The sequence below is a fragment of the Dermacentor silvarum genome, chromosome 1 (genome assembly GCF_013339745.2).
Source record: "Dermacentor silvarum isolate Dsil-2018 chromosome 1, BIME_Dsil_1.4, whole genome shotgun sequence".
Lineage (NCBI taxonomy): Eukaryota > Metazoa > Arthropoda > Arachnida > Ixodida > Ixodidae > Dermacentor > Dermacentor silvarum.
In genome coordinates, this window is record NC_051154.1 from 209,398,237 (window position 1) to 209,423,662 (window position 25,426).

The following is a 25,426-nucleotide window of genomic DNA, read 5'->3' on the forward strand; positions in this document are numbered from 1 at the left end:
GAAGTTTTCGTTCACTTGGGAATGTTTATTGAAATTTCTACATGGAAATGAAATATTGACGGAACGTTGAGCCCCATCTTAAGAATCGCTGATGTGATGTCGATGTACGTTGTATGTGAACTGCTTGCTCATAAAGTGTCGCAAGCAGATAAATATATTAGGTGAAGAGAGTGGCAAAAAGATTTGCTTAAAGGATATATACATTCGATGATGTTAAAGACGAGCAGAGAACGAATGAGCTGAAGCGTCTCCGAGTTTTAAAACTGTATCGCCACTGTCAGGCCGAGGTTCGTGCTCCACGGAATTTCCTCGATCTCTTTGTCTTTGAAAGGCCAGCTTGTCCAGCGCTGCTGTTGGGGCCTCGCATACGAGGTATGCCATGTACGCCAGCAGGTTGCTCCAGATGAACACCCCAAAGAATAGGGTCACCTGATATAAATCGGAGAAAAACATTCGTTCCGCTGTGATCAGGTAGAATAAAAACGGCACTATTAGCGGGTACCACATGAACTGCACCACGTGGTCTGTCACAGGGAAGAAGGAGATAACAATCGGGGCAATACGAACAGAGTATCTGGCTAGCTACGAAAAAGCGCGCAGGTGAGAGTAGGGTGAGGAGTGTGCGCAGGTTAACGACCTATACCAGCACAACAATGTCTAAAAAAGGCAGCTGTAATACGCAAAAGGCACAGAGCTCAGGTTATTTCTGGAGCACCGAAGAATATAGGCTAGTAGAAGCGCTGGCTTCAAGAATGGTCGCATGGCGACCTGATCGGCCAACGGACGTTTTGAATGGAGGAGCAAGCAAGAGAACAAGTGTATGTAACACAAGTATCGAGCCTTACGGGCTCATTCACACCTGCGATCAACAGAGGCCGTGCGACCGATTGCGACTGGCCACCAAGGAGCGACTAACGGCGACCGAAGTTCACACCGGCAAGCGCGACCTGCCCGTAGTCACACCGAAATGTCTCGCAATTGATGCCACTCACATCTGGTCGCACCGCCATCACCTCGTAAAATAAGCGTCAGCGTAAGCACACTTCCTGCTCCTTCAGCGCTGATTGGTTCAGTAGGTTTGCGACTGTAGTCAAGCGACTGAGAAATCGAGCAGACAGCGACGGACCTAAATCAGTCGCTTTACGACCAAAGCGACTATTTGCGACCGCTGACTTTGAGACCAACTTGGTCGCGCGACCTCTGCGAGTCACCTGTGTGAGTCTAAAGGGGCCTTCTCGCCCTCACAATTTGCGCTATCTCGGCACGTTGCCGTGTCTGAAGTAACACACAGAATTGAGAATGGGTTAAGCGCAAAGGAGCTTGAACCATTGCTGGTACACCCGGCACAGGCCTAAGAATGCCATTGGCCTAAGAATCAATAGAAGCAGTGCCGCGTTGCTTCCAGTCAGCAGGCCGCAGCGACCACTCATAGCCATGATGTGGAGGTGCGGACATGCGCGCAACTTGCGCTCCGATTTCTACGGGGTGATCATTTCTAAGTTTTACGGAAGTTTTAAAAATCGCCTGTCGCACATAGCATCAAGCTGGATTATTCGAAACGGTGGACGTTACTAGCACGAGCTATCGGAACACATATTAAACTAATCAACAAAAATTCAATAAATAAATGCATAATTAATTACTTTACGGTACATATTGCAATTTACGAATTGTCGACGGTGAGTTTGTTAGATGCACCCACTTAAAATGAATCTCCAGGATGGCACCAGTCTTGAGATATTATTTCCTAAAGTGTGGGATGAACTACATTGGCGTTCCAGTTACTTTTGATGTTCAATGCCTAAAAAAGCGTTTTGATAAAAAAAGTAAGTTGAACAACAGTGAATTTTTACAGCGAGTTTGATGGCGCATATATTAAAAATGGAATGACTCTGGAAGTTCATTCTAAGTGGACACACCATGCACACTCACCGGCTGTATATCAAATTGCAATTTGTGCCATAAATAAATTAATTAAGACGTTGTTTGCGAATTTTCGCTAATTAGGTAAACATGTGTTGCCATTTATCCTACATGTCCGCCTCTCTGAATAACCCAGCTCAAGCACTAGAATTATCGTTATCTGCAAAAGGCAATTTTTAACAGGTTACAGGCCTGCGCGGCAAAAGCATGTCATGATGTGCTCGGAGTGAATAAACAGAAGACGATGACATGGGGGAAGATCGGCGACAACGCATCGGCGCCAGACGAACGTGCCCAACTGAGTTAGAAGAAAAAAGAAGCAGGCGGAAGGGTGGGTTAGGGAGTTCGCAGGGTGACGACGAGCGTGTTCAGCTTCCATTAAAGCGGCGCGTTCCTCGCACTCCGTAGTCCATTGTTGCTCCACCCAATCTCTCAACTCTGCCTTCTGAAAGCCCATACTTTCACCCTTCTCGACAAGCTCTCTGAGACTCATCATGTATTTTCCCTCTGCTGTGCGCTTACAGATGGCCTCGTCCAGTCGCGGACGCCATTGTCACGAAACTATGCGGTTGGTGTTTAGAGTGCTTTTTTAAAACGAAGCATTTGAAAACAAACATTAATGACGAGGCCGTCTGTACAGATGCACAGCAAACACACAAAAATATATTTACAGGACAGCTGAATACAAGGTATAGAAAACAATAAGCTAGGTGTTAACACCAATGTTCAAATATCACTATAACGTGTGATGAAAAACTGTCACCGAGTCATGGTACAGACTGTGGGTACGTGGGGGACTTGCGTAGATGCTGGCAGCGAGGGTCGACGCTGGTGCAGACCTGGGGAGATCTGCACCACTCAGTTGGGCACGTGCCTCTGGCGCCGATGCGTTGTCGTCGCTCTTCACATGTCGCCGTCTTCATCTTCTGTTTATTCACTCGGTGCAAATCACAACAAATATCCCCCTTTCGAAAAGCTTTTTTCACAAAAAAAAAACTGCACTAATGTGCGCGGTAAACAGAATATTACAAAGAGGTTACAAAAACCTTGGAAAACCGGTCACATTCTGGTGAAAGCACGAAGAAAATCTAGGAGTGACTTATAAACCTAACTAGATCCCGTTCCCACATTAATCTAACTGCGGGCCAGTCAAATCTTCCCGTGCGTTTGTGTGTTTTGAACACCTCATGCCACAAAACCGAAAAGATTACATGTCCTTCTCCTCACTCAGTGATCATATCTGCTACAAAATTCATTTCTGGTACGCCATCAGAGTGATCCACAAGGAAGCCAAGGTTAAGCCCTAATCAAGCAGTCTTCAAGCTTAGGTTTTTATAATGAACTTTGCATGTTATTTAAAGAGGCTATAGTGAGCAGCCTGATTTGCTTGTAACCCCCGATCTGCATGAAACCAAGGACAAGGTTTTATATTCTGGTATGACTGAAAACACGGTTTACCAGCAAACTCATGTACACAGTCTTTCTCGTTCTTTGAGAATGGACTCATCCATGGTTTAAAAGGAGATGCCTAGTGACCAGTCAAGGGCTCTTGTCGTACAAGCGGTAAACATCAGTACCCCATCCAAACGAGATGTTAGGGTAACTCCCACTAGTTAAGTGCACTCACTGGATAGTCATGGGCAGTCCGGAAGACATATTATAGTGTGATCGATCACGTTCGCATGCAAACAAAAACGAGCCAGTACATGCCCGGACTCTTTTATTAGTCACGAAAAAACGAAATCAATGAATTTACCAACTACCGGCCTCCCATTCTTTGAAGCTGGTAGCGTCTGCGATGTCAGATAACATTGTACCAGATATGATGACTGAGTTGGCGCACATTCGTACACTTGCGCTTGATATGAGTGTACTTGTACATATTTTATTGAGCTAGAATGCCTTTGAAGGTATCTTGAAGTATCGTGATGGGGCGTGGGACAAGAAAGTAACCACGACAGGAGTAGCGCTGCTTTTCTCGCGCTGCTTCAATGTACCTTCAAGATGAACCAACTCACCCTAATCAAGTTGTTGCTACTATAATGCCCTTAGTTTCTCGTATCTGCACTTCGACGTTTACGGAAGAGCTAGAAAAATCTACTGACAATCGCAATTTCGGTGGCTGTGAACTAATTAAGTTACTACAGCTACGCCCTCAACGTAACAAAGTATATACAAGCCTTCAAATCTTCAAACTTTTCAACTGTATGCAGCAAGTATCCTTTTGTGGCATGAGAATAGTTGAGAGTTTTGTAAGCTGACAGAAGCACGTAATCAACCTATTCCCTAGCTCACAACTGCTGTTGGATGTGAAACAATTTTTTCTGGTTGCTTAAGTCGTTGTCCTACACTCTAAAAGCAGTTGCAGCCTCTGGTTTTTTTTTTTTTATGCCACACAACAATAATGGTCCTCTCCCTTGGTTGCGTTTCCTTTCTTGAAAACTCTGCACTTGCTACTTTTCTGTCCAGAACGCTGTGTCACGCTGATAACGCTCCTGCCGTTCGTGACCTAGAAGTACCGGGCGCACAGCATTAAAGAGAGGAAAGCCACGCGAGACAGATTACGATTATTGTTGTGTGGCAAAAATACGCCCAAACGAGTGCAACTGTTTTTTTACAGTGTAGGTAATGCGCAATCGGGAGCAGGACGCGCTCACCACAGAACTATCGTGCATCATTCGCACTTAGTAATATGGTTGTTTCATGGGGCACACTGACTCTTGGAGTGCTGGCGTCTATTCCGGTATTGTCGAGGCCACTGAAGGTAATGCTCTAGCGAACGAAGACGGTGTTGACAGAATCGAGAAGTAGTAGCCTTTGAAAGGATGGCGGTGGCAACTGTGACATCATAATAATGCCGCAGTAAATCATTTCACAACCGGAAAATATTGCTAAATCTGCTGATTCTCCACCTTCCGCCCCTACGATTCCCAAAATGGGCGTTCAAGATGTGGCGGATCCACTGCCTGTATACATAAGGCTCAACCGCGTGGGCGTCTCATCTCGCCGAGCGAATCTGCCGGTTACTAAGCACCCTGACAAAGACAAGTAACCTTCTCGAAGTGTTGGTTCTTCAGCTTGAGATATGCTTTATTTGACCACTGTTGACCACTAAACGTCGCGTGTGGAGCGAGTGCACGACAACGAAGTGGATGCCTAAGCACTGCAGCACTGCAATAGACCGTTTTCATAATTCTAAAGGTATCTTTCCTGCGGAGCAGTTGGCCCACCTAATGGTGACATATTCATTTTTGCAAACGGCGTGTGAATGGACAGCTAGCTTGAGTTAATACACGGAAAATGTAGACATGGCTCTCGCGATAAACAGAGCGCTGAGTCAGCACTGCGTTCTCTCTGCTGTCCCCTTTGGTGTACTTGCGCTGTTAATGAAACTTTAAAGCATATTTTACCGACAAGCCCAATCTTACATTCTTCTTATTCGCCCGTAGGACATCTGAGTCAGTGTCCCATTGTCCGTGCATTGTTTCGGAAACAAGTAGGCCATCCGCCGGACGTCCGCTTTCGAATATCCTACCACGGACGTCCCTAAGATGTTGCACATGGCCCAGATATTGATATCGCTGGGAGATCCGTATCACAGATGTCCCAAGGATATCGCACTTGAATCCTTTTTGGCATATATACACGTGAATATTTGTCTTTCAAGACGCTTTGTCTTTCAGTTTCCTCTTAGCAGAGTTGTTTTCTCGCATGTTCGAATTACATTTCGAAGCTATCATGTCTGCAGCTCGTGTGTGCGTCGTACTTTGCGAATTTTCTGACGCAACTTACTTTGAAAAGTACAGCTTGTTCAATGAGCCACTTGCGCGTGGAAGGCGTAGAAGGATCAGGAGGATACTGCACTTCCGCTCGCGTGCGTGCGCGCGTAACGTGCGCACATGATGTGTACTTGATGCATAGGTGCTCTACCCGTTTCATATGTCAGACAGCGTGTGCTACGAACGCATTAGACGTTATGCCAAACGCTGTGCAAAAGGACGTGGCATATGTCCGTAAAATATACGCAGCATATCCATCTTCTGGCCCTGGAAGTCCATCGGATACCCATAGGATGTCATTATTGTCATTGGGAGCATACATTCTACATTCAAAATCAGAAGAATTAAAGCGTAAATTTGTCGATAAATATCTTATCAAGGGATACATGGCCCTTAAAGGGGCCCTAAACCATCCCTCGGGATTAGTGAAATAACATAGTCCGCGGGTAGCATACGCTGCTGTGAACATCTCAGCCAAGTTTTGCTGTCGTAGAATCAGCGTGGAGCTCGCAATCGGAGCACGAAGGCACCTTTCTCTCAAACGCTCTCGTTTCAACAAGAGCCATGATCCTCACTTTCTTCTGTGTGCTTTATTACGTAATAAAGCACATTCCAATATGCGGCTGCTATTGGTCGCTGCGAGGGCTACACCGCGGCCGCCGCGGGGTGCCTCCACGAGTCCACTGGCTGCTCGCTGCGAACAACTGCGTTTGGCGTACGTTTAGCGCGTCGTAGGCATTAAAATCCGAAGTCGTGGCGTCTACGTTAACTCGCTGTGGACAATCGCCTTTGGCTTACGTTTAGTGCGTCGTAGGCACCAAAATCGGAAGTCGTGGCGTCTACGCAAACATCCAAAATGAAATTTGCAACTGCGCGCCACGGTGACATTTCGAAGGCGGAGCGTTGTCGCCCCGCCCCACTCCGCCGTAGCCTTCGCAGTGCAAGGCATTGAAGGAGGAAGGTGAGCAGAGCGGAGGTCGGGTTCGAAGGTCGAAATAACTCTGGAGGTCGAAATAACTCCGCTTCTGCTGAACGCATTGACGTACTTTTTGCGGCAAAATATTTCTGAAATGTTCACTTCAAATGTCTTTCTTCACTTCGATAAAAAGTGGTGCAGGGCCCCTTTAAAGCCAGCAATTAGGAAACCTTAAAAAATTAAATGAAGGACCAGACAGCGGCATCTGCTCGCTCGTCGTATGATTGCGTAACTGAAGGAGTGAGCAGTGAAGGATTCCGTAAATGCCCCCCCCCCCTCTCATCCCTCACTGCCCCGTAAAAGCGTTATATTTCCACACACACACACACACACACACACACACACACACACACACACACACACACACACACACACACACACACACACACACACACACGCACACGCACACGCACACACGCACGCACACGCACACGCACACACACACACACACACACACACACACACACACACACACACACACAGAACATACTTGGTGGATGGCGACATTGTGTAATACGTGATACATAAAAGCAAGGGTTGCATGAATAACTGCTTACGAAAGTGACAAGTTAAGCCTGAAGTCGAGTTTTAGCGTACGCCTCAAGCAAGTGCACGACATATAGCGATCGCACTCTTATTTCAAAAGAAAACTTTTTACAATATTGTGGGCCTTACCTGAGTAAAGTGAGAATAGTGGATACGCTCCCTGGACGCGTGTAACATTATCATGATGAAGGGGTAATGTATGAGGTACACGCAAAATGATAGCCTGCTTAGCGGTGCGAAGACGCTCGAAGACAGAAATCGACCGACGAATCCTGCGAGAAGAATGGGAAAAAAATGCATTTCAAAATTATGCAAAAGCATAACATGGTTGAGAGCACGTTCCCGCCATTAAATTATGCATGGTCAGGTCAGTTAGACAAAATTTTCCTTTTTGTGCGAGAGGAATAAAGAGAACCTAGGCGCTAGAATTTTAGTTATACTTCCAAGCACGTGAAGAAACATGCATTAAAATTTTATTATAAGGTTTTACGTGCTAAAACGACGATCTGATTATGAGGCACGCCGCAGTGGGGAACTCCTGAACAATTTCGACCACCTGGAGTTCTTTAACGTGCACCTAAGTCAAAGTACACAGGTGTTTTCGCATTTCGCCCCCATCGAAATGCGGCCGCCGTGGCCGGGATTTGATCCCGCGACCTCGTGCTTAGCAGCCAAACACCATAGCCACTAAGCAACCACGGCGGATAAAGAAACAGACAATGAAGCCAGAGAAAGGAAAGGGAAGTTACTTGTTATGTTTAATTGAAATGTAGGAACGATAAGGTAAATAGAAATGAAAGTGTACGAAAAGACAACTTGCCGCAGGTGGGACCCAAAGCCCCGTCTTCCGCATTACGCGTGGTGTGCTTTACCTGTAAGTTAAGGCGGCGGACGTCCTACGATGTTTTTTTTTGTATTTGTGTATTTGTACAGGATTATCCCTGGGGATGTCAGCCAGCCGCTACTCGAGGCCATGGCGGCAGAGGTGAAACATCCTTTAAACTGCAGTCGTCATTCAGTACGTGACATGGCCAAGAAGCACTGGTATGCAACCTCATGGCTTCAAGTCTGCCAAATTAGGCGCGTTAGTTGTACAATGAGCGAGAATTAAGAATAAGAGGAGCCTGCTCCTAATTTCACGTACTATGTATGGAAGGACTACACCGCGGGTGGGGATGGCTCCCATCTGCGGTAAGTTATCTTCTCGCGCAGTTTCATTTACACTTTCCTTGCTATTTATACACTTCAATATGTTCGAATAGCTAACTTCCCGTATGATTTCTCTGGCTTCACTGTTTCTTTGCATCATAGGGATTAAATTAACAAAATATGGAGCCCATCCGTTCCCATATTTTTCTAGCTAATTTGTCCACTTGAGCAGCCTTAGCTTGGTGCCATGAATGAGGTACCAGTTCATTAGCCAGTTAAAAATATAAATAAATTTTTCGGGTTTCACGTGCCGAAACCTCGATCTCATTATGAGGCCCGCTGTAGTGAAGGACTGGATTAATTTTGACCATATGTGGTTCTTCAAGGTGCACCCAATGCACGGTACACGGGCGTTATTGCATTTCTTCCCCATCGAAATGTGGCTGCAACAGCTGGGATTTCAGACCGCGACATCGTGCTTAGTAGCACAAGGTCATAGCCACTAAATCGCCACTACGAGTGCCAGTTGCTTGCCCCTAATTTCACCCTTTACGGGATATCTATGGTTGAAAGGACTCTCAATATCCGCCGCCATAGGCGTTACGCTGGGTAACGCTCCCAGGGCTAATCTTGTACAATTACGCCAATACCCAATAAAGTCGACGAGGGGACTGCAGCCGCAGCAGCTCAATGGTACATCCGCGCATGCGTAATGCTAAACATGTGGGTTCGGCTCCCACTTGCAAGCGGCAAGTTGTCTTTGGCCTATTATTTCCCCATTTCAATAGAACATAACAGCAAATTTTCCGTACACTTTGTTTGATTCCATTGTATGTTCACTTCATATGGTTCTTTCGTTATGTGTTACTCTTCATTTCTAAGTACTCATGTTGTAAATGAGATATCTCGCCTTCTTTCCCGAGGCAAAGGGCACGGCCGCTGGATTAAACGGCATAGTTAGGTACGCATTGCTAGTTGTGAGCTATGTCGTATCGGTACAAACAAAGCAAAAAAAAAAACAAAGCAAAAAACGATAGAGCTGGGAACGTTACAAGAAGTTACAATAAAAGTTACTTTCTGAATACACCGTATTCTTACAGCCCACACGCACAGGCCGAAGTGCCACTGCAGAGCACAAACTGAGGCTGGCGGGAAGCGAGCCACTCGGCTATCGCCATCTCAGCCTCATCTGGCGCATTGCCACGGCCACCGTTCTTCGAGCCTGAAACTCCTCAAATGAGTCCTGCCTTTTATTCTGTCTTAGACCTTCTTCAAACACCTACGATTACATAAGCGCTGCTACAATTCCTCAAGGCAAGAGGACTGAGCGACTGCCTGTAACACAGCGTTGAGATTTCCACTATATCGGCGACTGCAGTGCACATGAACAGTTGACATTCATTCCTTGACCCCTTTTCCCCAGCGCAGGGTCACCAGCCGGGGTCAGTCCTGGTTAACATAGACTTTGTCTCTCTCGCACGTTCCTTCCCCGTTAGGGTTCTACTTGCAGCGTCCAACCGTCTTGCTTCGTTGTAATAAAGAATGCAATCGCCGTAAGAACTCAAGAGATTGAATTCACCTACTTTGTCGTGAAAAGATTGAATACTGAAAGCCTCAGCTGGCCACTGGCTCTGAAGTCACGACCCTGAGCCCACATTTGGCGCTCAACGTGGGGAAACCGATACTTATTGGTAGTTACCGACCACTTTATGAAGTGGGTTTACTTATACTCTTTGCGTGCTCTTAATACGCAGAACATTTGGCGCTGCCTCCTCGATGTCTTCTCGCATTTTGATTTCCCCCCACAATTGATAACTGACAATGCCACTTACTTCACGAGTCGCACATTTGCGAAGGCGTGTTCTGCCTTCGGCATCAAACACAAAAAGACAACGCCATACCGTCCACAGGCTAACATAACCGAACGCGTCAACAGAAACCTGGGGTCCATGCTTATGGCACATACCACCGATCATACGGCATGCGATACTAACCTCTTCGAAATGGCATTCGCGACGCGTACCACGGTCAACAGATCCACTGGTTTTACACATGCATATTTGAATTTTGGTAGGAAAACCTCATTTCCACTGACCCATATCTTGGTACCATCGCCTTCGGCTTCTTCTGATACACACCATTTTGTGAATCCACGACGTAAGCGGCTTACAACTGCTATCACTGCTGCTCGTGAGCACCTGCATAGTGCTCTACTCGAGCAATCCCGTTAATATAACTCGCACCGCTGTGACGTTCAGTATGAACCAGTTGACCTAGTATTACGTCGTACGCATCCTTTGAGCAACGCTGCTAAAAGTTTTTCGGCGTCCTTAGCACTTCTATGGGATGGTCCATATGCTATTTCAGGCAGGCTTGGTAATCTATCTTACCACTTAAAACATACCGCAACCAGCACCTCAGTTGGACGACCAGTACATGTCTCAGAGCTCAAACGTTATGTTTCGCCCCCCTCTTAGGCCTAACGGTACTCTCGTGAACCCCCTTGCTTGCTTATTCAACACTGCAGCTACAAGACATCAAGCCCCACATATGAAGTTTCGTAATAGCATTGCCATGCCAGCCATTTCATGCAATGCGCCGCACATATTACAGATGTCCCGGTCCCCACGGTCGCTCCGCCAGCATCCCCGGTTCCACGACCGGTGCGTGCCGGTCGAATACTGCGAAAAAACTGTGAGGTGTAACGTCTATGAGGGACGTTGTAGTAGATTGCTCCTGGATAAATATGATAACCTGCGGTTCTTTTGCGTACACCAAATGCATAGTACACGAGTGTTTCTTACATTCTGTGCCCATCGGAATATGCGGCCGCTGTGGCTGTGATAAAATCCGCGACCTCGTGCTCAGCAGCGCCACGCCATAGCCACTCGGCTACGGCGGCGGGTTCGACGCTGTAACCAGCGTCATGGAGAATTCACGAGGAGATGCCATTACTTAGTGTTACATTGTAATCCCAAATATTTATCGCTAGATTTGTACTTAGTGTGGCTGAGTGGTGAAGACATTTGTTTCCAACATACAGGCGCAGATGAGCTGGTTCCTCTCACGTCGGTGGGTACGAAGTACTTCATCGTGTATTCGTCAAATTGTCACCTTCCTCTAACATTTCAAGGTTAAGCTCAAGTAATTTCTTACGGGTGGTCACACCTGATGCATTGTTCGCAGAAAGGACATAGATGGGGCAAAAATAAAAAAAAGAGAAATATGGGGCATGGACCTTCATATAGTAGGGAACTCCATGGGGACAGGGACAAAGATGTTTCTTAAATCCATGAGTGAGTGTAAGATGCTCGCGGAACAACTAAAGAGCTCTCACCTCCTCGTCCCGTTGCGCAAGATAACGTGAACCAGGCAAGGAACAGCGACCACAGGATTCGCTCGAAGAAGGTTGCCAGCAGTTTTGAGACTTCAGAGGGGGCATCAGGACTCTTGTACCAGGGAATCTTCATGAAGAGGACGCAGAGCGCACTGGTGACGGCCACGCACCAGCACATAAGCTGCATGGTCTATTCGAGAAAAAAAGTAACTTTTTCATGAATATAACAAACATTTATCTTAACTTAGCCAGCAGGGAAATGATTAAAGATTAAGATTTAAAAAAAACTCGTTACAGACATCACACATAGTTAAACAAGTGCAGCAGCTGTAATATACCGCTCATCTAGCCTGGTGCGCAACGTGTGTGCGTGAATGTCGAAAGGCTGTAGCTACTGTATGATAACGTTCTCAGCGGATTGTGTTTGCGTGAAGAAAACTCGTTAAGCAACAGTGTTGCGATTAAAAAAAGAATAATAAATTTGCGTTTAACAGAGCCAAAGTATGGCTTCCAACTATTCTTTTATTGTTCGTAAATCAGGTCCTAGTTATAAACGCTTACTTACCTTAGAAATTTTACGGGTGCTGAAGTCGTCCAAGACGAGTAACGTCATGCAACCGCTGAAGAAGCATACGGCGTGATAGAAAGGTCGCATGTAGTGTAGGTTCATTGTTGTCATTAGTAGGCTGTAAAAAGAACAAAAATTTGTGACGTAATACTGAAAAATATTTGAATCAATCGTCGTAAAAAACAGCATGTGGGTAAGTCAACTTAGGACCGTCTGCTGTTGTTTCATGTCAATATCTTTTTCATGTGTGAGCGCATATAAATTAAATTGTTGTCATTTGTCGTGCAAGGCGTACATTTTTGTGTGAACACGCCACGATGGCGTAATAGTGCTATCTACCACAAATGATTCGTCTACGACTTTTAGGTTCTAAAGAAACACTTTACTACAACAGCAATGACGCAGAAAATACAGACATTTATGCGTCTTTGTCATTCTAATAGCACGTCTGAATCAACATCTACAACCAACTAGAAACAACATTAGCTCTTCGCCGGTTAACTGTTGTTTTGTAAACAGAAATGAGACGAAGCATAGTCATATTGTGAGAAATAACCCATGTGTTGCAATCGTTCTACTTTTGGTGTGTATTTTACGTTCATATGTGTACATAGTTCAAGTTGAGAAAATTAGAAACTGAGGATTGAAATGTTGAAGTCTACTTGCACAATCATTTTAGCCGCTTGATTCGGATGTACACAGGGCTTAAAAAGGCACATGCGTGATGAGTAAAAAGAACTTAAGTAATCGATTCGGCGAAATATACGCGTATATTAGGAACGCGATAATCGAGTGCGCTTAAGGTTTGCATGGCTAGTAGGAATCTCACATGGTGGAGTTCAACAATATGCTTGAAGTTGAGAAATGCATGTACGTCTACGCAATGAAGTTTATTAGAAGCAAAATCTGACATCCGCTTGGAATTGGCACGAAGCGGCAAAGAAAAACCATACGGGTTTCTGCTTAACCGACTAGCTCGGATTCAAGCTCTACAGGGTTACATTCCCTCCTAACTTTCCAATTTATGAATCGGCCTCGAAATTGCGGGTTTACGCGGAACTCGGTTTTTTATTCAAAGTTTCAGCGTGTCGAATTGGTGATCAATTAGCTCTCGCAATGGCAACAAAAGTAAATCGTTGCTGCCAACGACTAGCCTCCCCATTATATATCCAAGAAGGCATTAGCCTTAGAAAGGCGGGTTTGCACCCGGTTAAAAATAAATATTTATTGAACTTTCTTCCCCGGAAAACGTAAGGGCTTCTGCTGTACATGCGTGCCAATGGATGCCAACCTTTTTAAGGGAAGCTTTATAGGCTGACAAGTTTCGGCGGTGGTGGTCAGGCGGAAAAGTGGGTCGATCCTGGTGTTAAGTGCAGAAAGGGCCCAAGCTCAATGGGACATACCAGGGACAAGAAAGAAAAATGTAAAGAGAGATAGAGAAAGAGAGAGAGAGAGAAAGAAATGAATAAGGAGAGAAACAAAGAGAAAAAGAAAGGAAGAGAAAGAAAGAGAGAAAGGAATAAATAAGAAAGAGAGAAGGAAAGAAATAAAGAGAGAGAGAAAGAGAAAAAGGATAGAAAGAAAGAGGAAGATAGAGAGAGAAAGAAAGAGAGAGAAAGATAGATAGATAGAGAGAAAGAAAGAAAATTACCAGCCCTTACTCTGTCGAGAAAATGGGGGTATGCGAAGCTTGTCGTGTGTGTACTTGACCTACTACTTCCCCTTTCCTTCTACTTTTGTTTCCCTTTCGTGCAACTTTCCCTTCTATTGCGTTGTACGTTTCCTTCCCTCGATGTATACATTTAATAAACGTTTATGTTTTATTACTGTGACATGTCGCGAACGTTACGTTATCCCGACGGAGGTCAGATACACACATGACCCCCATTTTCTCGACAGGGGAAGAGCTGGTGATATTTTTTATGTATCTGCATACACTCAACGGGTTGATATTTGAATAAAGTGTGAGTCTGAGTGTGATTTTACGCAAATTAGTTTACTAAACCTCCGTTTTCAGTTCTAGTTTGGCCATGCACAACACTTATAAGTCAGATTCGCTAGAATGTGTGATCAAATCACAAGTTCCCCGCTGACAACGTTTAGAATATAGCAGATATTGTATATATCAGGTCATATATCGCAGATACAGATGCTATACAGTAGATCTTTGTATATTCTTTACGTCATGACAATTATGCCTCAAACTAGGTAAACATTCGGATTCTCAGATCTCACTTAGGGCTCACCTTTTTGTGTAAGCAGGATAGGTCATAAAGGGTAAAACATTTGGATTAGTCGCTGTCCACATTGCGATGGCACAGCCCAAAAGTGAAAGCACGCTGAACGTTCCCAGCGCCAACTTTTTCCACCTGTGGAGGAATGAAAAGCAAGTCGTTGGAAAGACGACACGCCTCCGATTAGCGCGTAACATCGTAATACATCTTCTCAATGCAGCGTTAAATGGGATAAGCTTAATGACGAGTGAATTACGTCCATGTTTATTTCGGCGTGTTACACAAGTCGAAACCAGCCCAGACCAGCACACTCCTACACATGTCTATTTTCAGTTTCGCTGCAGCTTTGCTGCTCCTTGATTTCAAACACTAGCGACTCGAGTACCGAAATTCTTTGTAAACCAAACGGTTTTTTTACAGAAGCGTTCGAGCAACGCTGTTTTGCTGAGTTCCAAAGACTTATGCCTAGTTATCAAAGTTAAATGAGGCAGCAAGCGCGCCAATCGATGGCATACAACAGTTAGTCACTCCGCGCATCACTACGCCATCTGCAGCGATCGGGCATTCCTTCGTGCATTCGAATATGTGCACGCATGGTCATGCCGCATAGGTGGGCGTAGGTATTCAGAGATACATGGTCTGCTCGCGCAATCTCAAAGGCAATGGGAGAACATGCCATGAGACTGCTGTTGTATAAGTGCGTACGTATGGTATATTAATATCAGATGATGCACGCTTTTACATAAAAACAGGCGAAGCTGTGATGTGAGTACAATGTTGTTCGGCAGTGTACATGACAATGATAAAGGACTAACGCGAAATTGCGTGACAGATAGCAGAAAATTATTTTCATCATGCAGAATATGATACAGCTGACTTATAAAAGTGCTCGCAAGAAGCGCACGCTTCAATTACCGGCAATCAAGCATGCATATATGACACAGTCAGCGCAGAACAGACAATGCTTAATTTTAACTGAAATTGATAACTTTAATCTTTTATTGTGCATTAACAGACAAAAAAGTAACAAGAATTAATGCACTTCCTTATAAACATTTAGTGCACAATGTTTTGTGAAGCGATAAACATTATGAAAAAAATTTGGCGCTTTTATGTTGGTTGACATCTGAACAATTCATAGCAGCGCACACTGGGACTGCATAATGTGCAATGAAAAGGACGCGCACTGCACTTTGTATTCTTGGCATTATTCGTCGAAGCCTAGCATATGTATAGAAGATAACATGCGCACATATGTCACGAGCATGTCCGGCAAATTTTAATAAAATAAAAACAATTACGCTTGTTAGAAGTGAAACAAATACACCATTAATGCAGCACATGCCGCATTAATTTATAAAGAATGCTTGCAATAGTTATTCTGTCATCGCACTTAGCATAAAAGCAGCATATCATTAAGATCGCGGAAGACCTACGTGAAAGAAATATTCCGATTACTTTCACGCACTGAAGCTAATCCGCTAAATAGGTGGAAGACGACAGCAGGTGAAAACAGCTTATTCTTATTATTATTCCCTCGCTCAAAAATAATATGTTTGTAGTAAGGGAAATGAGCAATGAAACTGGGAATCACTGCGGACAATTCTCCGAGCTTTATAATGACGAACCTCCTCTTATAGCTTTTTCTTTTTTTTAGTATAGGTTTATGTTTACCATCTGCGTTAAAGATCCACGGTCGATGGGATACCGGTAATCTTTTCAGACCATGCAGCAGGGTTGTCACTAATTAAGCTTTGGGATGGCTGCAAAGTAGCGGAAGACATGTCTTAGTTTTTTTTATAAATCGTGAGCGTCATGAGTGCTAATATTGATCCATCGCAACATACAAAGTCAACTCCAATCAGTTTTCCTGCAGTTGGAATGGATTTCAAAGTCAAAAGTTCGAACCTTAATTAGCTCGTGACTCTTGTATGCCTGTGCAGGCACGGTTCTATACCACTGCCGGTTATCGGACACCATAACAAAGAAGGAAGCAAATTTTACTTTTTTGTGCTTATATGGCGGTCAGTCTTACAGAGGAGCCATTGCACAGTCAAAAAAGAATTGCCGTCATCTGCAGAGCAGCCTTTACACTTCCGACGTAGGTTGCACGTCAACAATTGCTCGGAACGGGCTAGCATAAACTTTTACTTTGTCATAACAATATCCCGCTGCGGGCGATGTAGGCACCATATCTTCTCTTCATTGGCAGATTTCACGAGCCGTGGCGACAATGATTCACCTGCTTCCTGGGTAGTCTACTCCCACAACACTACAGCGCCAGTACGTTTGGATGATATAAAAGAAAAAAGCGTGCCTCATAGTGCACCATAAATAGTAGTGCTCTCATGCCGTGGACCAGCCGCTTTAGTAGTCCAGAGATAAGCACCTGTTCATCTACTCAGTTCAACCAAATTCTTCTATGCATGACAAGCAGTAAATATTGTGCCAAAGCTTGTGCTGTTTACCCTATTTTGTTTCAGAACGAAGCGGAGAGCAGGTTCCGACTCATCGTCCTCGTATATAAGAATTTCATGTATCCAAGTTAAGCCGCGGGCACCGATGTCAGTATATATTCAACATGGCACTGACATTGTAGTGACAGCTAGATGGCTGTCGAATAGACAGTTGTGTACTAAAATAGCACTAGCACCGTTGTACCAGAGAAACGCAATGTTTACCTACAATTGCACCTTTTTGCTGAGCCAAAATGATAAAAGTATTAAACCGCTTATACAAATCACTGAACAAATACAATATACATCATTAGCAATTCTTTCTAAAACATTAAGGTAACTTTTCAGCATGGTATCAATAATTGAAGAAAGTAAACAGTGCCCAATTTGTAGCACTCAAGTAAGCCTAGTATTCGCTGGTATATTGTCAGAAAAGGCTTGGCTTGAAAATGTTTTTCCCCATTTTTAGTAAACATAGAACTCGCCGGTGCACGTCATGAAACGTGTCATGTTTGTCACTCTGCGTGCAAAGCATTTGTATCTAACTTGTAGAAGATAAATCTAACACAGAGAAAGGCATTTCATCTTGCCCTGGGGCTTAATAAACTCATATACACATGTACAGATTTCGTGAAAGCATCGCATTATGGGTATTTGCTGCTACGAGCACTAGAAGCCTGTACCACAACGCAACAAGTGTTGTACAGTGGTGAGCAGTGCTAGGGTGAAAACCTCATTAGTATTCACGAGCCTGTAGCACTGCATGTTTAGCGCAAAATAAAGAAAACTATTATTTATTTTATCGGTGTCATCATTAGGCGTCGTATTCGGCGCATTTCCCCCCGGAAGTAGAAGGTATGTTGAAGTTATACCAACTTGAATACTAATGAGGTGTTCACCCTAACAGTGCTCACCACAGTACGTTGATCAGGCTAACCGGCACATAAAACAATCTGTGTACGCCTCGATCACTCATCTATACAGCATCTTGTGTATATTTTCTAGTTTATCTTCATTGCAGTGCGGTATTTGTCTTCCCTTCTTGGGAATCTAGTGCTATTAACCTTAATAACAGTTTGGCAATCTTCAGCCACTCATGATCCTGTTAACTCTATCCATAAGCATCTTCTTAATGGGAAGGTGTCATTATGAAGGCATGATTTCAGGCAGCAGTTTAGGGTAGCCTGTCACTCTTTAAACGAGAATAAGGTTGTACTCTATCACAGATTACAAAGAAAAAAGCAACTTCTTTAAAATAGGACCTGCACGTCTTACAAAAACAAAATTTATACCCGTCTTTAAACTGAACATTGAAGCCTACACTTAGTTTAACAGATTGCTAAGCATTAGCTTTCCATAGAGAGAAATAACCTCAAAGTGGTTATTGCTAATATACGCCACCACTCACTATAATGTGCTGGCCTGTTCTGATATACCAACTCACTTTTTCAACACGAGTAGAATGAGAAGAGAGAGCACGAAAAGCTGGAAGTCTGCAGACAAGTACCATAGATGAAGAAGAAGGGTCTGAAATAAAAAAAAACGCACATATATATGCACCGTTTTAAACATTCCATCATAGAACATTGGAAATTGTTTCTTTTCTTTTAAGTATGCAAACAAAGACGAACACAGATCTATGGATATCCTCTAGCCACGCTCTCGTATTTTGTTTAAGCATAATTGTGGGAAACTGTGGCAAGAAGTTCAGAAACACCAAAATGCGTATCCTCATAGAAAAAAAAGATTGGGTAGGCTATATCAGGGACACAACCGCAGAGGGGCACGTGAAATGTCTTGAGCATGCTGCAGACCGTGTATGGGCCCGTTAGAGTACAGAGAAAGACAGAAGAAAGGGGAAAGGCAGGGAGGTTAACCAGAGGGGAAGATCCGGTTTGCTACCCTACGCTAGAGAGAGAGGGGAGGCGGAGGTAAAGTGATATGAAAGTAGAGAGAGAGAAAGAAAGGAAGCATAGATACACAGTCGCAGTCGGTCACTATCACCGCATACCATCACCACACAGCACAGTAGCACTTAGAACATCAGTTCAGGCTAGAGCAGCTTGTCCAAGTCTGTTGTCCTTAAAAACTGCCACAGTGCCCTCATCGCCCTCCGCTGCGATGGCTTGTGATGTCGGCATTCTAATATAATTTCCACTGTTTGAGGTATTTGATCAAAGCGCGCTATCGCGATTGCGAGCGATCGTCTCAGTAAATTGTAGCGATGGCAGTCGCAGAAAGCGTGTTGAAGAGTATCCTTGCTACTACAGTCCTCCCACGAGGCGTTGTCGGCGCATCCGATTCGGAAAGAAAAATACTTTGTAAAAGCCACTCCTAGCCATGTTTGACAAAGCAGGGTAGCCTGACGTCGGCAAAGTCCAGCTGGGATGCGAAGGCGAAGAGAAGAGTCTAGGTGGCGCAGCCGGTTGCCTTGAAAACTTCGGGTGTTCCACATGGAGAGCATGATATCCCGTCTAAGCATTCGAAGATTTCTAGCGGCATCTGTCCTTGATAACGGTATCGACTCTGCTTTGCCGCCTTGAAGAGCCGCCCGAGCATAGTTATGGGCGTTTTCGTTACCTATGACGTCGCAGTGACTTGGAAGCCACTGAAATGTCACGTGGTGTCCTTCCTCAGCCAGGGAATGGATTAGTTCTCTAATTTCGAATGCCAGTTGTTCGTCTGGTCCGCGCCCCAGGGCTGATACTAAGGACTACAGTGCTATGGAGTACACAAATGACGTAACCAAATATACAATTTACATTTATTGACGCATTATAAAGCCTAGATGCCTAATTTATGTTACTGCTAGTAGGAGTCTTACGGTCAAATTTTGCAATCGTGCTCGCTCCCTATGAAACTGGGCCGGTTTGTTTTGTAGATGGTGTGTGAGTTCTAGAGTAAAAAAGTGACCCCCCTACTGGTGGCACCCCAGACTGCCTTCGGCAGCTCGAGCCCACCGCGCTCGTAGATGGTTGTGGTTCCTGGTTGTTGTGCACTTGGCTCAATCTCTTGCGCGTGCGCTGCCTATGGAGACGGACAAATTCTGCCGTGGTCAAAGCGGTTGGATATATATCCCTTTGTCTTGCTGCCCGAGTGTGTCCACGCCATTTCTGGACTGTGCGTGCCGAACGCAAGGGTGCCACAGCCGAGCAAGCGTAAAAGTTCTGCAACAAGTTCCACACTTGTAGGCTTTATAACGCCTGATGAGCACCATATGGAGTTTGATAGATTATACCTATACTATGGCATAGTGAGCTCTCTCAAACGCGGCCATTATTCCTGCTCGGATGGACAAACGTACTGCCGAGCTACGCCTCTCTGAACGCAGTGTGCGAGGTTAATTTAGCTTCGATTGGGTCATGCGCGGTGCGACAGCATCGCCATCTGCGCACCTGATACATGCATGATCGAGTAATGGCTTCTTTCCTCTACACAACGATATCAACAGTAAAGCACATACCTTCAACGCATTAGAAAGTTGACATGCTTAACATATGACACAGCTAGTGGGCGTCCTATACGCTGCAAACTAATTTATACCTTTAAGTGTGCACAAGTGTGCAAATCGGTCTATAACTCACACCCTCACACCCTTATCTACCCTTAAGGGTGTAAATGAGTTTACAGGGTACGATGTAATCTTGCAATCATGGGCGCCAATTGGCACCCTCTGTCTTGCGGTATGAATCTCTTCACGCCATTTCTGGACTCTGCGTGTCGAACGCGGGGGCGCTATAACCAAGAAAGCGTAAAATATTTTGAAAACAATTGAGCACTTGTAGGCCTGATAACTCCTGATGGGCACTGGTTTCAGTTTGGATCGCACCTACTAAGGTTGAATAAGCTCTCTCAAACGCGTCCACTCCCTCTCGGATCGACGAAAGCACTGCCGAGCTATTCCTTTCTGAACGCCGAGCGAGACGCTAAATTCAGCTCCGATTGTGTCATACGTGGTGCGACACATAGATGATAGAGTAACGGCTTCTTTCCTCTACACAACCATACCAAAGTAAGGCACGTGGGTAGTACCGTTGCGTAAATATAAACAATAATGCAATAACATGTTTTCTTTACATGCGGTTTTAGCAAGCAACGCCTCCTGAGTGATTTTAAAGGCGCTTCCCGTCAAAAGAAACAAAAATAAAGGCACAGCCATTGTCATTGTCTGCATAAAGACTTGAATAAGTTCAAAAACAGTTCGGGTATGGGATCGAAATTGTCCTTGCTGCCCCTTGAAAGGTGGAATGCTGTGCGCAAGTTAACGGACCGACGCCTTAGCAATAAAACGAATAGAAGCCGGTAGTGCGTACCAAAACATGAAAGGAAACTTATAGTGCTTTGTATGAGTTATTTATCGCGTACTCTGCATTTACGGCCCCAGTTACATCAGTGAGATGGCATGCTTTGCTAATAAATACTTGGCAGAGAAAATATATGACAACAAAAAAGTTTTAATGAAGTTATGTAGTCCAGCGTGTGCGGCTGCAAGACCTCCTTCGAAAGCAACTGCCATATTAGATTGCCACCGCGATCAGTACACAAGAGAAACTAAAATAAAAAGCATTCCATATCAGAAAATTCGCTGCCAGTTGCCTAAGCCAAGGTTCAGCGGCGTTACACGACAAATAGATTGCTGTTACAACACACGATATCATAAGTGATCATGAACATTACACAACGATCGAGGCCATCTAGGGGCACGACAAACTAGCATAAAAGTGCTGTAGCTTTCTCGGCTTTGTGCACCCCCCTAACCTTCCGTGCACGTCACGCCGAGCTACATATGTTGCGCGGATGGCCGTTGAATGCCTGACTTCTTACAATACACCGTGTGAAATTAATACTTATGGAATAACACTTCACGCAGAAACTCCTCTGGGAGTTGTCTAAGTATGCGTAAGCATCGTGCCACTTGCTCATCTACACGCAGCCGTGTCATTATCATTGGTATGAAACTTGGTCCCACAAGTTTAAACCCTTATCAACTTTTATTGCTCCTTATCAACCTTATCAGACTTGATGCGACCCTTATCAACCCGTCTCTGTGCTGATTAACCTTATCAGATTTTCTACGACAATTATAAGCCCTTATCCTCTTTAGCACCTTATCCATTCGCGTCGAACCATTACCAACCGTGATGAGACCCATAAAACCCCTCATCACTCCTTATCCTTATCATCCTTATCAACTCGCTGACTGCTTATCTGTCTGTGTTGCGCAACCGGAAGCGCATGAGCCCTCAGAGGTTGGTGGCGATTCGGTCGGCGAAGGAACGCTCCAACGGAAGGTGCATCTCGCGACCATCGAAACGCATCGGGGATGTAGCATTAAATTTTCGCAAAATCGGAATTTTCCTCATGTCTACAGTGCTCCGAGTCGGCTGTACATGTGGTCCAAGAGGTAGATTTTATTCTGCCATCTGCAAAGCTTTCAACAAAGCCTTTGTAGCGCCCACCGACGATGTCACGCGGGGCGCTATGTTTGGCGCTCTCAGCCGGTGCCTTGGCGCCGGCTGTCAAGGCAGAGAAAAATAGCAATGCGCAGCGCGTGCTCGAGGCACAAGCTCGGCATGCGCAGTGTTGTTCTAGAAGCTTGAGACGCTGGTCGTCGCAGCCTCCGCTCGGCTCACCGCCTTCGCCACTTCTGAATAGGAACGACGGCCCGGCTCGTTCGCCGCCGTCACGTCCTCGTACACCTTCATAGAAACTGTTCTATTTTGACATTTATTTTGCACCGCCGGTACCACACATTCATATGGTTCAGATATAGTCACCTTCTACAAGCGTGGGTGTTTAACCCAGTGGGCAAGACACTCGGCCTCTGAGCGTGCGGTCGTCGTTTCGAAATATAGCCACCACCGAAGTTTTTCGTTTCGAAATTCATTTTGTTTTATACAGTAAATTTCGTTTTAAAGCGAAGCTTTCTTTGCCTCTTCTCCCGACTTTCGGGGCGCTGCTATGGTCTTGCTAGCACGTGCCGCTGGGTTTCTTTCAACACCACCACATGGCGCTCACCTCCGCGCATCCCGGACAATTAGTAAGAGGCAGTTGGAGGTTTGGTGGCAGAAAAGTAGGGAGATCACAAACAACAACGACGTACAGAAACAGAGCTCCCAGTAATGGTTCGAAAAGGTTGGTGCATGGAATTCTTTTGTATTTGTGTGTTTTCTCAAAAATATAGGTAGGACATTAGGCAAAATAATAACAAGAGCTTGGTGGCACAACCCCCTTCCCCGTTTCAAAGGGGACGCTCACAGCATCCATCCATCCATCACGGCGGGCGCCGCTGCGGCAGCGTTTCACTGTTTGTGCGTATGGCACGTGTTGTGCGTGCGTTCCTATTCGATAAAAATGCAGGTGCTGGGCGTGGTGCTGGCCACGTATGCAGAAGGAGCAGGTAAACCCGCGCCAGCAAAATGACTCCAAAGCGTGCAATTAGCGTCGAGGACACCCAGGCCCGAAAGAAGCGTCACGCGGAACAGAAGCGTCTTTGCTACGCAGTGGAAAGTGGTGCAGACCGCGAATGTATGCTGGCTCGAAGACGTGAGGCAAGGCAGCAACGCGTGGCGGCCATGAAAGACGATGAAGTTCGCTTTACGTCGATTCCCACCTATTCGTGGTACCCGCCAATTTGCTTAATTTTTTTTTCTAGCGCTACCAATCATCTACTATTACACTATTATAACTATTACATGCGTTCACTTGACCAATTACGCATTTATTTTGCATTTATGCAAAAATAAGACGTCACGGGACAGACAGATTTTGCTGGGGTACTTGCAAAAGCATGCTTACGCGTTAAAACAAATACTTTGAGAAGTTCCTTATAAGCGTAACATGCCTCCATATATATGTGAAAAATTCCAAGCAGAAATGTTGACGCGTGGCTGCTGACTGCTAACTATCAATGGTGGGAAAATATTTCTCAAATAACAAAAATACACCGAGAGGTTCACTATAAGCGTAGAAGGCCTCCCGCATACGTGAGAAAATTTTCGAGCAGAAATGTTCAGGTGTTTGCTCACACCTACAATTCTAAAACCGAATTCACTGCTCGGAGGAACGTTCTAAGGGTTCTGTTAGCCATTCGCGTTTTTTACAGTACCTTCAAAGCATCTACAACTTTGACATTTCTCTAGTGCATTCCACAAAGCGTCACAATATATTCAGCAGTTTGCAAATGACACACCTTTTGCGCCACAGAAGCGTCGAGAAGAACTCCAATCAGCACAATCATGATAATTTCTAGCGGTGCTCCCAGTGCGCACACAACTATAACATTTATCGAACATATTTACTTTAAACAACATTTTATTTTTGGCAAGTTCTCTCTCTATATGCGGGATCTATTTCTAAAGCGCGGCATGCTGCCCGATACCTCAAGTACAGAGCAATTACCAAAACGTTGTGTAATTTTTTACAATGGGCTGAATTACCCAACACAGTTATAACATTGTACGTACATCACCCTCGACATTTTATGAACCGCCCCAAATTTGAGTGTGCTACTCTAATAATTAGTTCAATGAGTCACCGCACCTTCTTGGAGCGGGCATTCTCCACCGCCACCTATAGTCGCAAGGAAACCGCGTAATGCAGCGAAAGCGTCATACGGGTTTTAATAAGAGATTCCAGGCTGGATAGAGGCGACGCGCGATGACGCTGCCGTTAATCGTGTCCGGCGTTGATACTTGCGATTGTGGGTAGGTTGACTTGAGTAAGTTCAGAAAAATCTCTTTCCTGTGATCAAACATTCTCGCATATGGCACACCTCAAAATGCAACAACAGCAGTCCAACAGTAATTTTTTTAGCGCCGCGTGAAAGCAACTGTACCGGCGATGCTTACCCGTTCGGTAACTTGGAAGAAATTTCTAATCTGCAGAAGCAGGGTCCACCCGGTTTCAGCAATCTCCTTGTCAAACGTCCGGAAAAACCCTTTGGCATCCGGTCCAGTTACAAAGCGAGGAAGCACATATATGCACATGATGACAAAGAATAGTGGCACACAAATCCTGCAGCAAAATAAAGAGAAATACAAGAAACTACATGTTTCGTGTTCAAGAATATCAGCCAGAAAGCATATACTTTAATTATTCAATTAATAAAGATTGTTTGCGCTGTTGCGTGTCATTAGCCACTCTAAAATACCACCGTCGTTTTTCATATATTCTGGTGTTTCCTTTAAGAGGAACGCAACACGGCGAAAAAATTTTATCGAGACTTTTGTTCAGAACGAAGGGTGGCAGCCCAATAATTTTTGTGCCTTCAATTCGCATTTATTTTGTACATACATTTTATCTGGTCCAAATCTGTGCAAATGAATTGAAAATAATATATTTTCAGGTACCCTTTTTGTAATAATCCTATATGCCTTCTTTAGATGGCGCTAAAATTCAATAGTCATCGTCATGCGCTGTTTTATCGTCTAGAGATTTATTTCATCATCATCCTGAT

At 44.8% G+C, this 25,426-nt stretch overlaps 1 protein-coding gene across 1 annotated transcript; it reads right to left on the reverse strand.

The window, feature by feature from the left end:
• On the reverse strand, positions 1-25,142 carry LOC125941937 (nose resistant to fluoxetine protein 6-like). The gene is made up of 7 exons (XM_049659819.1): positions 24,819-25,142; positions 18,413-18,495; positions 14,525-14,647; positions 12,276-12,396; positions 11,711-11,900; positions 7,354-7,496; positions 1-429 (listed from the first exon to the last, which is right to left on the reverse strand). Exons 1-7 carry the CDS (start codon positions 24,954-24,956, stop codon positions 214-216), a joined length of 1,014 nt encoding a protein of 337 aa, XP_049515776.1. The 5' UTR covers positions 24,957-25,142; the 3' UTR covers positions 1-213.
• Between the last annotated feature and the right edge of the window lie 284 nt (positions 25,143-25,426).